Consider the following 12,405-nt stretch of genomic DNA (forward strand, 5'->3'; position numbering starts at 1 on the left):
AACAATAATTGATTTCAATGCCAGGATACAGAAACAAATATATACATGCTAATATTATAACTCAGTACATAACATGCTTTGCATCTGCAGACCTTAAAGACACTATGGGTTGTGGGTTAAACAAGCCAAAGTTAACCTACAATTAGTGTGCAGTCCTATAGGTTGCACCCTTGATGATCATAAGCCCCTGAACTTAGAGGCTTTTGACCATCCAATGCAGGGAGGCAGGAGCAGCAGAGACAATCTTTGCCACCCCATCCTCCCACCCTGCATTTTTCACTAGATGGGCTGTTTTGCCCATCTAGCTGGGGCATTTCAGAAGGGGAGGGAAGGAGGCTGGAGAGACCTCAGGGTAACTCATACCCTGGCCTCTCCAGTCTCCTCCCCTTCCTGCGCAATGAAACGCCCCCTTCTCTGAGGTCGAGTTTCCAACCTCGGAGAGCAACCAGCACAGTTCTTTCTGTTCTGGCTGCAAGGGGGAGGGAAGAGGGGTCAGAGCTCCAATTTCCCCCTCCGAGGTCAGACTCTGTCTCCAACCTCAGATCAGGGAATCTGAAAAATCCTATGGCCCCTCAGACCCTATCTAGGGGCCATAGGATTGCTCCCTCCAATGCATATTCAAAACTGAACCTTCAATTGGTTGCATATTTAAAATGGTAGTGGCATGCACCGGGCACATGCTGCTGCCACTACATGCAAATGGGGTTAATGTGTTTAGGGCTTCAGCCTTAAGCCTGATAGAAATTAAACAAGCTGGTTTGGGTCTATGGCTGAATATATGAAATCTCAGACCAACAACAATGAAAAATCCATGGACTCAGAACTCAAGGTTCATTGCTTTCAATTTTATACTTAAAACTCTGCATAATATTGGTAGACCTGGAGCACCACTAAGGAAATAGAAAATAAGTTCCTCTGCATCTTAGATATAAGTTGTTTCAGCTTATTAACTGTTTCAGCTTAAAGACACCACTTATTTTTGATCCACTCAAACTAGTCCCCCACCTTAAGACTTTCTCTCAAATGTTCTTACATGGAAGTTTATAAAAAGCACGTCTGCTCAAACACAGTCCCTCTCTTATTCCTCTATTACAGCCTTCCTCAACCTTGGGCCCTCCATTCGTGTAGTTCTCAGCCAAGATGGCCAATGGGAATTATGGGGGTTGCAGTCCAACACATCTGGAGGGCACCAGGCTGGGGAAAGCTGCTCTATTACATACAGCTATAGCTCTCTCTCTCTCCTAAGCATGAAACTTAGTAGATCCATTGCTTACTCTCCAGTTTGCTCTTCCCACAGCCAAGTCCAATAGTTGATTTCTCATCAAAACTTACAAAATATATGTCTACTGCTAAACTACTCCTGCCCTAGTTATGTCTGTCTTGGACTACTGCCTTGTTGGCCCTTCTTTCCTGTTCACTCTCACCTCTTCAGTCAATTCAGAATATCTCTGCTAAAATAATCTCTCTCTCGCTCTCCACATCACGCTTCTCTGTCAGTCTATCCGCTGACTCTGTTGCTTTTTGTTTTGTTTTGTTACAGTGACCAGCCCAATCTTCATGTCTATTTCTTCTCTCTCTGCCTTCCTTTCCCCCATCATCCCTATTCTCTCATTCTATTTCTTGCACTCCCCAGTTTCAGGAAAAATTTACTTCCAGTCTACCTTAAAGAGCAGAAGTGCTGCTGTAAATACTTCCATAAAATACTTCCATAGCTTGCTAAAAAGTCTGGCCACTTATATGTAACTATTGTTACCTCAAACCAGGAATCCAGGTTCAATTGCTGCAGCACAGTAGTTCTCAGAATCAAACAGGAAGAAGATTGCAGGATACCTTTGTGCCAAAGGCTACCATTTCCTGCACATCTACCCAGGAATAAGTCCTTGTGGGCACAATAAGACTTATTTTTAAGTAAACATATAGGATCAGGCTCTAAGGCTACAATGATAGGCATTATCAGAGGCGGTATGCCTATGTGCACCAGTTGCTGGGGAACATGGGCAGGATAGTGCTGATGCACTTGTGTCCTGCTTGTGGGTCAATGGTGCGAACAGAATGCTGGACTAGATGGACCCTTGGTCTGATCCAGCATGGTTCTTCATGTTCTTAGAGTTACCTGGGAGTAAGTTCTATTGAACTCAGGGTCAAACTAGATACAGGAATGGCAGATCCATGAGTTAAAATTCATATTTGCTACAGTCGTGTAGAAAACTAAGTGAAGGGTGCACTTTTAGTAACAAAGGTGGAAGAGTGCAGAAGCTTCCCCCTACTCACAATTTACCTCCTGCAGAGTTTCCCCCCCCAAGCAGTTTTCTCGCACCTGGTCTCATTATAGAAATTGAAAGCTGGATGAAGGAAAATTTGATTTTTGGGGAGAGAGGGAGGGAGACAGATGTGGAGAAGTAAGCCACAGACCTGGGGGAAGGGATTCCTGAGTGTCCCTTTTGTTGTTAAGCCTGAACCACCAACCATCCCATGTTTCTACATGAGTGGGCCAGATGCAGGTTTAAACATATGGATCTGCCGCCATCAGAACTCATTTGGCCCTCAGTGGGAGTTACTTCTGACTAAGCATGCATATAAAACTGTCAGTATAGGAGGTCAAAGATACAGTTACCGGAAAAGCCTTTCAGAGCATGACAAATTACAAATCCAGTACTGAAAAGCAGAGCCATAGTGGATTATAACACAGGGATGGCTTAATTTAACAGAAGAGAACCCTCAAGAAGGCTTGTAATACCAAACCATATTTGCCAAGTATCTGGCTTACGTGCATACAAGAATTATATGCTCAACACAGAGGGAAATGAGAAAACAGATTAGCTTAGCTAAAAATGGGAATAATGGCTTTATGTTCCTTAGAACTGGTCTGATGATGATCAGGGGACCATTTTTGATGGATTGCAAGTTTTCTTCCCAATAGATTTTTAAAAAAACTATTAACAGAGCATTAAAGAAACATTAGGTTCTCAAAAGAAAAATAAAACTGGCTTTCACTAAGACTGGGCTAGAAATAAAACAAACTCTGAATAACACTTCAATACATTTTTGCTGTATGCACCTAATTGGGCATAATGTTCCTTAACTTCACAATTTCTCTGCTATATTTAAATAGAAGAAATGTACAAGAACGTTGCCATTAATAAACAGACCCAAGATTTTGCAAAATAAACTATACAATTAAATACTACATATGGATCCTATCAGGTGCTTACACCAGCATTTGGGAACCTTTTTTTCTGGAGAGGACCACATTCATTCAGGGGAAATTTCTCAGGGCCCACATACCAGGCATGAGCAGTGTGTACCTAGTTTAAAATCCCCACCCCCACCCCCGTGCAACAATCAGGCTTAGAAATAAATGTCCCATTCGCAGAAATGGGAGCTTTCTTTGTAAGCCTAATTTACCGGGATGGGGGGGAGGCTGCAGGCCAGATCAAAGCCAAGGTGGGTCAGAGGTTTTCCACTCCAGGCTTACACCAAGCTCTACATAAGAACATAAGAAGAGCCATGCTTGATCAGACCCAGGGTCCATCTCATCCAGCATTCTGTTCACACAGTGGCCAACCAGCTGTCGATGGGAAACCCACAAGCACGACATGAGTGCAACAGCATCCTTCTGCCCATGTTCTCCAGCAACTGCTGTACAATTTTTGTGAACTGCCCAGAGAGCTTCAGCTATGGGGCGGTATAGAAATATAATAAATGAAATGGGCATACCGCCTCTGATACTGGAGGTAGTAAATCGCCATCACGACTTATAGCCATTGATAGCCTTCTTCTCCAGGAATTTGTCTAACCCCCTTTGAAAGCTATCTAAATTGATGACCATCACTACATCTTGGGGCAGCAAATTCCATAGTTTAATTATGCACTGTGTGAAGAAGTACTTCCTTTTATCTGTCCTGAATCTCCCAACAAGCAGCTTCATGGGATGGCCCCATTGGGTTCTAGTATTATGAGAGAGAAGGAGAAAAATGTCTGCCTATCCACTTTCTCCACAGCATGCATAATTTTGTATACCTTTTTTTATACCAGCAAATAAAATTTTCCCTGAAGCAGCCTATTCCATAATGGTATTTTACATTTTTCCAGTGATTTTTTGAAAGTTTCAAGTATGGGGCAATTCTGGTAAAAGGTCCTTTGATAAGATGGACCATTGGCCTCACTTCAGTCCTGGGCACACCGCCTTGTGAAGAAGTCCCTCCGAACTCACAGGGACTTCCTTCTACATAAACATACAATTTCTGCTGTCTAGACACTTTCAGCCCTATGCATTATTTCTCTTTCCACCTTAAAAACACGATGTGTTAAGGAAATGACAAGTAAAGATTATAACAGAAAGTGCTAAACATTTGATGAACTTTATTCTGAAAACGGTGATATAAAATTAACCTGTTTGACTTTAAATGGCATGTGAACTTTTAAAAACATGTGTTTTTTTTCATGCTGCAAAAGGTGCGTATGAGCATCAACTCATCAGAAAAGTGAGGAACAGCTTCTGGGAAGCCCTGAAAAAGCTTTTCAAAGTCCTCCTTGCTGGTAGAGATAGATTTCACCTCCCCTGAACAGCTGCCCCCAGTTGAAGCGGGAGCAGAGCCACATACAGGGGCCTAAACAAGTATGGACTGTTGGATGGTGAAACCCAGAGATGCCTCCATTTAGAGCAAGGGTGGGGAACCTGGTGCCCTCCTGATGTCGCTGGACTACAACTCCGATCAGCCCTAGCCACTGGCCATGCTGGGTGTGGCTGATGGGAGTTGGAGTCCAACATCTGCTGGGCTACAGGTTTCCCCTCCTTATTTAGAGGGTTGGCTGTGCCAAAATGCTGCATGCATTACAAATAGGGAGACTATACTGGGTTTATACAAGATACCATGCTGCATCCTGCTCCATTCATGCAGGGTATAGTAAGATTCCAGGAATCAAAGTCAATAACTCGCAAGTTTGAGCTGAATGCCTTTGGCATGCCTAACCACACATATAAAGAAAGTGTCTGGCTTTTTAAAAGATTATCAGCTGTTCAGTAAGCCTACATTATAGTGTATCTCAAAATATTCTATAGTCAAAGGGGAAAACTAGCTTAGACCTTCCCAAGAGTAACTGACACAAAATAAAAACAGCTAAGATAAGGCAACTTATTTTCTCTATTGAGGGTTAGGAAAAGGGGAGAACAGAGACATGCAGGCCTGCAGTAATCTGTGAAATCTGTCCCATTTCCCCAGCACTGTCAACCAATACAACAGTTGGGGAGGTGTGTGTTCACCACTGCTCATGTTTCACTGATTGGGAGGAAAGGAGAAGACACACTTCTTCCTTTCTTCTTTGTGAAGTTACACACACAAACTGGATTCAAAAGAACTCTCACCTCTCTGGCAGCTTTCTACTCTTCCTTAGGGAGGTCTACAATTTACTCTCAATCTTCATGCAAATCATAGAATCATAGAATAGTAGGGTTGGAAGGGGTGTACAAGGCCATCGAGTCCAACCCCCTGCTCAATGCAGGAATCCAAGTCAAATCTTGACCAGAGCTTTGTCAGTAGAAATCTCTCTCTGATCAGCTATCTCATCAGTAAAACTCTCTCCCTTATTTACAGTGCTGTAAGTAAAATTTTAAACGGTTAAACAGCAAAACAAACATTGATATGGCATACTTCAATTATTCAAAAAGTTTAACGGAAATGCCACAATCCATGAAATCCATGGATTTCATGGATAATACAATTAATTGTAAACCACTGTGTCTTTTACAGATGTGCAGTGGAATCCTCTTCATGTTTTCTCAGAAGTCATACTGAGTTCACTGGGGTGGATGACACGCCACCCCCCCAGGCAGTCCTCTATGGGCCGTTATAGGATTGCAACCTTAAATAACGCCAGTGTGGCGTATAGAGCCAGTGTGGCGTAGTGGCTAGAGTGTTGGACTGGGAGCTGGGAGATCCGGGTTCTAGTCCCCACTCAGCCATGGAAGCTCACTGGGTGACTTTGGGCCAGTCACAGACTCTCAGCCCAACCTACCTCACAGGGTTGTTGTTGTGAGGATAAAAGGGAGAGGAGGAGGATCATGTAAGCCGCCTTGGGTTCCTTGCAAGAGGAAAAAAGGCGGGATAGAAATGCAATAAATAAATAAATAAATAAATAATGAGAAATATTAAAAACGATGACTTGTAACTTAGTTCCCTAGATTTCACTGCTCAAAACTACAACAGAAATTGAACATTAAGAAAGGTATTTTGGATCCTAATGTAAACCATGCAATGATTATTAAATTTCAAGTGAAGAATATAACTGAAATATCAGGATGTTATTTAATATAAGCCATACTGAAGATCAAACGTTTTGATCAAAACAGATGTTACAACATCTGCTTTATTATTCCTGGTGGAGGCAACCATTCCGGAGGGGGGGGGTGTTCAAAGGAGCCCTGCCCAGCACAAAGGAGCCCTGCCCAGCACGTTAGAACCACCAGTCCACTGTCCATGCTAAGGAGATTCAGCAAAGGCAAGGACAGCCCCAAATCACATCTGCAATCTAGAGCTGGAGAAGAAAACTATTGTTTCACTGACTAGCGGGTCAGTACCACAGCTTAAAGAAAAGCCGGAGAATGGCTGGAATGTGAAGGCTTTGTTTGCACGGACTCACTGGCCGAGTCCTCAGAGTGCCACACTGTGTTGCAAGAACGCACCCTATTATGGAGCGAGGAGCGTGACACAGCTTGCGGATTGAGCCCAACCCCTATTCGGGGACGAAAGCGTTCAGACGCGCCTCTGTTTTCCGGCAGGGCCAAGAAAACGGCAGCGCCGCGTATACAGAGCCTTGTTGGCTTCCTGACGGCGAGTCAGGTGCCTCCCTTTGTGCTTTTCTCCGACTCGCCCGCCTCTCTTCCAGCCTATTCCCCCTCCCCGTCTGTGAGCCTTTTCTCGTGCGTCTTTTTCTCCGCAGACCGCTCGCGCACCAGGTCGGAGGAGGAAAGGGGGAGGGTGCGTGCGCGTGCGTGCGGGGCTGAGCGCGTTATCTGCCCGCCCCGCCCCGGGCTGCGCCGGAGAAATGCCCCGCCGTCTCCGACAGGGGCGTTCCCTCTCGCCGTTGGAAACGAAGCCGCAGCAGCTTCCTTTCCTTGGCCGGTGCCTAGACAGAAAGAGAGCCGGGGGGGGGGGGGAGAGAGAGGGAGACGGTTTTTCCACGCCCGAGGAGGAGGAGGAGGAGGAACGCGCGCGGCATCACGCCCGCTTACAGGAGGGGCGCGATTTGGGTCGCGTTAAGCTCGTCCCCGCCCCCACCATCGAGCGGCCGATAGGGCAGACAAAGCGCCGCGGCGCGCTCGGGGGGCGGAGGAAGCGGCAGCGGGCTCCGCCTGCGGGTCGCGACTGAGCCGGCCTTACGCGCGGCAGCGGGAGGGGCGGAGGCGGCACCAAGGCACGGGGGGGGAGCGCGCGCGCGACGGGGGGAGCCCCCGATCAACAAATTGTCCCCCTCTTGACGTGGGGGAGGAGAAGGCGGCGGCGGCGGCAGCATTCTGGAGCAAGAAGAGCGTCAACAGTTCTCTCCTCCGCCCCGCCAGCGCCTCTTTGTCGCCGCAACACCCACCCAAGCTCCAGGGCTGCCACTGCGGCTAACCCCGCCGTCAGTCCGCACCCTCCAGGCCTCCCACCCACTTTCAAAGGGGAGGGACGTGCCGGGCTTTGTCAGGCAGACGCCAGCTGCTGCTGGTGGGGCTTGCCGAAAGCGGGCAGCCGCAGCGGGGGGTCATTCCCACTCGCTCCCAGCCAGGAACCAGGCAGCTGCCGTCTCTCCCCCCAGCTGTAGGTGGAGGAGGAAAGGAAGCGGACCGCGGACCCCACTACTCAGCCCACCCTCCCGTTCCTATGCAAGTACATGCTTTCTGAGCGTTGCGCAAGCGGCTGCCCGAGCTTGGGGACTGGCTTCCGAGCAACGTCAAGCCTTTCTCGGTTGAACCATCGCAAAGCACTCCTGCCCATGCTTACTCGGGAGTAAGTCTCCACTATGTTCAGCGGGGTTAACTCCCCCCAGTACGTGCATTTCGGATTGCAATCTTGGAAGCCATTATCGAAAGGCTACATTTAAAAAGAGCACCATATTTTAGTAACTGGCTTCCTAGGACGCAGTAGAAGTTCTAAAAATGCCAATCCTGCTGCTCCCAGTTACACACGCTTATCAGATCCACCGAGCTGTAGTAAGTCAACAAACCGGAGAGCACGACTGCAAACTACGTAAAGAATGCCCGTCCCCCGCCCCTGAGATCAGCTTCGATTCCGGCAAGCAACCCCCAACCATGCACAAATCACTGTGCACCGAAGGCGTAACATTTCAGTCGCTTCTATAACACTTATCTTTACTCGGCTACATCTGCCACAAGGCAGGCAAGAAGCATTACTGGTAACATCTATAAAGCAGCCTGACCGCCTCCTCGCGGCTCCCCTCGCAGACCGTGTCGAAGGGGAGACAGGAAAGTAGGGTTAAACAGAGAGGGGGGCGGGGGCCCTAATCGTTTTGACCCGAGCAACTCAGCAGCGGCCTCTTCTTCCTTGAGGGTTTTCAAGAAAAGCCTGAATAGGGACACTTCAGCTGTGGGCCACGCAGTCTGCTTGAAGGCAAGCCCGTTGGGTTATTATTATATTCTGTTCTCTTATCATCAGCGCAGCCTGGGTGGGTGTATGAAGCGCCACTTCCGACTAGTGGCCACTACGCCACCGGCAGATTAGCTCCCTCCCCTTTGCTGTTCTCTTCTAAGCCTCTTAAAAGGCCAAGGAAACTTTAGAATTAAAAAAAAAAAAAGCCAGCCCAGGCGGCTGCTGAGTGGCTGCTGCTAGTTTAAAGAGACTTGATTGGGCTGCTCCACACCACACTCGCGCGCGCGCGCACAGGCTGCTAGTCGAGGAGGAACCTGCCCAACTTTTCTTCCCGAGGGCTGTCACTCCTGCTCGGCAAAGCCAGCCCACGAGTTCTCCCTCTGCTGGATTTAAAGAGGCAGCGAGCTTCCTTTCAGACACGCGCCTACGCGCGCGGATGCACTCCTCGGTCTTTCCCGCGCTGCTCCGCTGCCCCACAGCATTCCCAAGCCTTGCTGAACCTTGTTGGGAGGATATGCTCCAGGATATGCTCCCTTTTACGCTGCTCTCTTCCAACGTGTGAAACACCAAAGGCCCAAGTTACTGATTTATCATTTATTGCGACAGTGAGGAAGGCGGGGACGGAGAGGTGAAGAATCATGACTTGGGTGACCGACTTATGAGAGAAGCCTCCTAGTTCAAAAGCCTGTCAGGAGCTGGCAAGGAGAGCGCGGCTGCCTTGGCCACCCCCACCGGTGCAGAGGATTCAACAACTCCCCTTCAAACAGTCCATTTTGCTTCCTGGATTCCCTTATTAGTTATAGGACCAAAGTTTCCTCTCTCCGCCCATTCCCCGGTTTCAGCCAAGCATCCCTCTCGCTCGCTCCCCTCCCAAACTCCTACATCCGTTCAGGCGAGAAGCGAGAACTCCAAATGAGAGAGCGCCAGCCCACAAGTGCTCAGCGGCGGCAGCCGCCCTCCAGCCCCCCTTGCCCGCCCCCTTACCATGATCAGTGTGTGGTTCCTCTGCTCGGCGGTGGCAGACTCGGCATCTTGATGCTGTTTGCTCTGATGCTGCTGCTTGCTGTTGCCGCCGCCGGTGCCCGATTTCTTGGCCCTTTGCTCCAGGGTCCTCTGATAAAGGCTCACCGTGTCCCTACGCTCTAGCTCCAGCTGCTCGGCCTGGGCTTGCTGGTACCTGTTCTCGCAGTTGACGTGGTGTCTCCTGCAGCCCTCGATGCGTTGCCTCAGCCTCTCCACCACGGTGCTGTGCTTGGGAATGCCGCTGCTCCCGTTAGTGCCGCCGCCGCCGCTATGAGTAGTGCTGTTACCGGGAGGAGGGCCGTGGGGAGCGTTATTCACGCCGATACCGGCCCCGCCGAGGCTGCTGCTCAGGTTATTGTTGAGACAAATGCTGCTGCCATTCGCGGCAGCAGCGGGGGTTGGAAAATCCCCCATCTCCTTCCCCGTGCACACTATTTTGGAAGAACTTTTTTTTTTCCCCTTTTACACGCGGGCGCCACACACCAGGCACAAACGGGGGTCCTCCTGTTGGGACGCGCTTTAACGGACCATGGAGAGGGAAACGGCAGATCCCAGGCAAAATGTTTGGGGTTGTTCAGGTTTTAAAAAACAAACAAAAAAGCCCACCCGCTCTCTTTCCCCCCCTCCTTGTCGATCCTCTTCGGCGTGGAGGGAGGGGGCAAACAAAAATGCCGAAAGAAAAGCAAAAAGCCCAAACCCAGGAGGTGGTGCTGAAAGGTTATCGCCAGACACAATCAACAAACACAGAAGGAATCCCAACAAACTGATCAGTAGCAGTTCGGTTGCAAACTCCAAGGAAGAGAGATCAGATCAGTCCCCCTTTTAAATCATCCATCATTTCCAAAACAGATTCCGGACCGAAAACCTTCTTGGTATCCCCCATGTATTAACACAAGAGAGCAGGAGAGAGACGCGCACCCACATGCGTGCACAGACAGGAATCTATCCACACACACACTCACAAGACACCTAGGGCAGGCACACACCGGGCATACAACACATACACACCCACACACACAACATCACACTCCACACCATCAGAAGACAGGCAACGCCGCTTTCTTATTGTGTTTTCTTTCCGGGGGGGGGGAGGAAAAAAAAAGTTTGGGTGTTTATGCCGCACCGTGTTCTCAAAAGTACTTTGGCTGCTCAGTTGTAATTTTCAACAGGAACCGTAAAAAGCAAATCCTCAAGCGGGGGGAAGTCAACACGTGAACAATCCGCAAAAGTCGCTCGTTGAAGTATTTGCAGAACGTGCGCCGAGCTGCTGCTACACACACAGACAGCCTATTTCTCTGCTTCGCTTGCTGCTTCTCCTCCTGCCACCATCACAATGATCAAGTGCTCTCCTCCTCCACCTCCTCCTCCTCCATGCCAGCGGAGTGATACCAGGACAAGAGCGCTCAATAAACAGCAGCAGCAGCTCCAGCTCCTCCAGGCCATGAGGCAGACCCGGGGACAAGGTGCAAAATCCGGCCCAGACCTTTAGCCAGCAGGAACGGACACGACGATCCCCACCTAAGTCCCCCTCCGGCTCCCACCCACGCTACTTGTTACCTTGGACGGAAAATCAGAACGGCCAGGGCGGAATCAGAAAGATCCGAGGGGAAGCTGGCGAGGCAGTCAACTTTTGACCCGGTCGCGTGTAGGGTGTGTGCGTAATATGCGCGCTGTTTGTGTCCGGTTTCCTTATTCAGCTTCAGCGCGAGCTGAAGCTGTGTATCATGTTAGCCTAAATTGTTACGTATTGTATTGTAGAACCTGTGCACGGCCACACCGAAGGAGAGGCAGCTTCAGTGCTCGCCTTGCCGGAGCACATTTTACACGTGGAAAAGTAAAGGGAAAAAAAGAGGCTGGGCTTAAAATTAACCCCGATAAGCCTCCCCCCTCCCCCCCGTTTCAAAATAACCATTGCGAAATAACTTGTGCATGGCAGTCCATAACTCCCTCGTTTGGGAGTAAATTGTAATTTGTTTTTGACCAAACTTATCTAGAGGTTTACTTAAAGACAGCCCCAGCTCTAAGCTTAAACTTAGGTGCTTGACACGATATTTTCTGCTGATACACTTAAATTATACTGTTATATATTCAATGCCACTTTATTAGCATTTATTACATCCTGCCTTTTCTTCAAGGAGTTGAGAGTGGCAAACGGAAGTCTGTCTCCTCCCATTTCAATCCTCACAAGAACCCAGTGAGGTAGGAACCCTGTGAAAGAGCGTAACTCACCTGATGTATTTTTCTGCTGTAGTAACACAAGCAAAAGCAAAGCAAAACAAATACAAACCACCTCACCAGATCTATGATGCAAGGAATCTACAATCTAAATCAGGCCAAAGAGGAATTAAATGATCCCACCCCCACCCTAAATGATCACTGGAATATACATAGTGTGTGAAATTAGATAGTAGTCTACTGTTCACTGGTGAAACCAGTAATTAAAAGAAGTGGAAATATATTGTAATTGTACAATTGTTGATTGTACTCTGCCAACCCACACACTCAGATTAAAAATTTGAGGTCCCACTCCATGGCCCCCTCTCATCTGAACTTTGGCAGATGGATGGATATAGGAGACAGGGCCATTTCAGTCATGGCACCCTTGTTTTGGAGTGCTTTCCCTAGGGAGATCTGCCTTGGTACATTACTGTTTTCTTTTTGTCATTTAATGAAAACATGGTACTTTAGGAGGGCTTTTGGAAATTGGGTAATCTGATTGCTGGAGGGCGTTGCTTGTTTTCTTGCTTGGTTTTGAAATTTTATTGTATTTTCTGATATGTGTGATAAAAGGTGA

At 48.4% G+C, this 12,405-nt stretch overlaps 1 protein-coding gene across 1 annotated transcript in view; it reads right to left on the minus strand.

The window, feature by feature from the left end:
* MAML3 (mastermind like transcriptional coactivator 3) overlaps positions 1-11,477 on the minus strand; it is a 412,832-nt gene extending 401,355 nt beyond the window's left edge. Inside the window, exon 1 of the mRNA XM_084856073.1 lies at positions 9,573-11,477. Within this exon, the coding sequence (XP_084712199.1) occupies positions 9,573-10,025 (453 nt within the window). The 5' untranslated portion in view covers positions 10,026-11,477. The remainder of the gene's footprint in view (positions 1-9,572) is intronic.
* Positions 11,478-12,405: the final 928 nt, after the last annotated feature.

Source organism: Heloderma suspectum, chromosome 5 (assembly GCF_057233095.1).
Source record: "Heloderma suspectum isolate Gila_16-S chromosome 5, 16-S_ref, whole genome shotgun sequence".
Lineage (NCBI taxonomy): Eukaryota > Metazoa > Chordata > Lepidosauria > Squamata > Helodermatidae > Heloderma > Heloderma suspectum.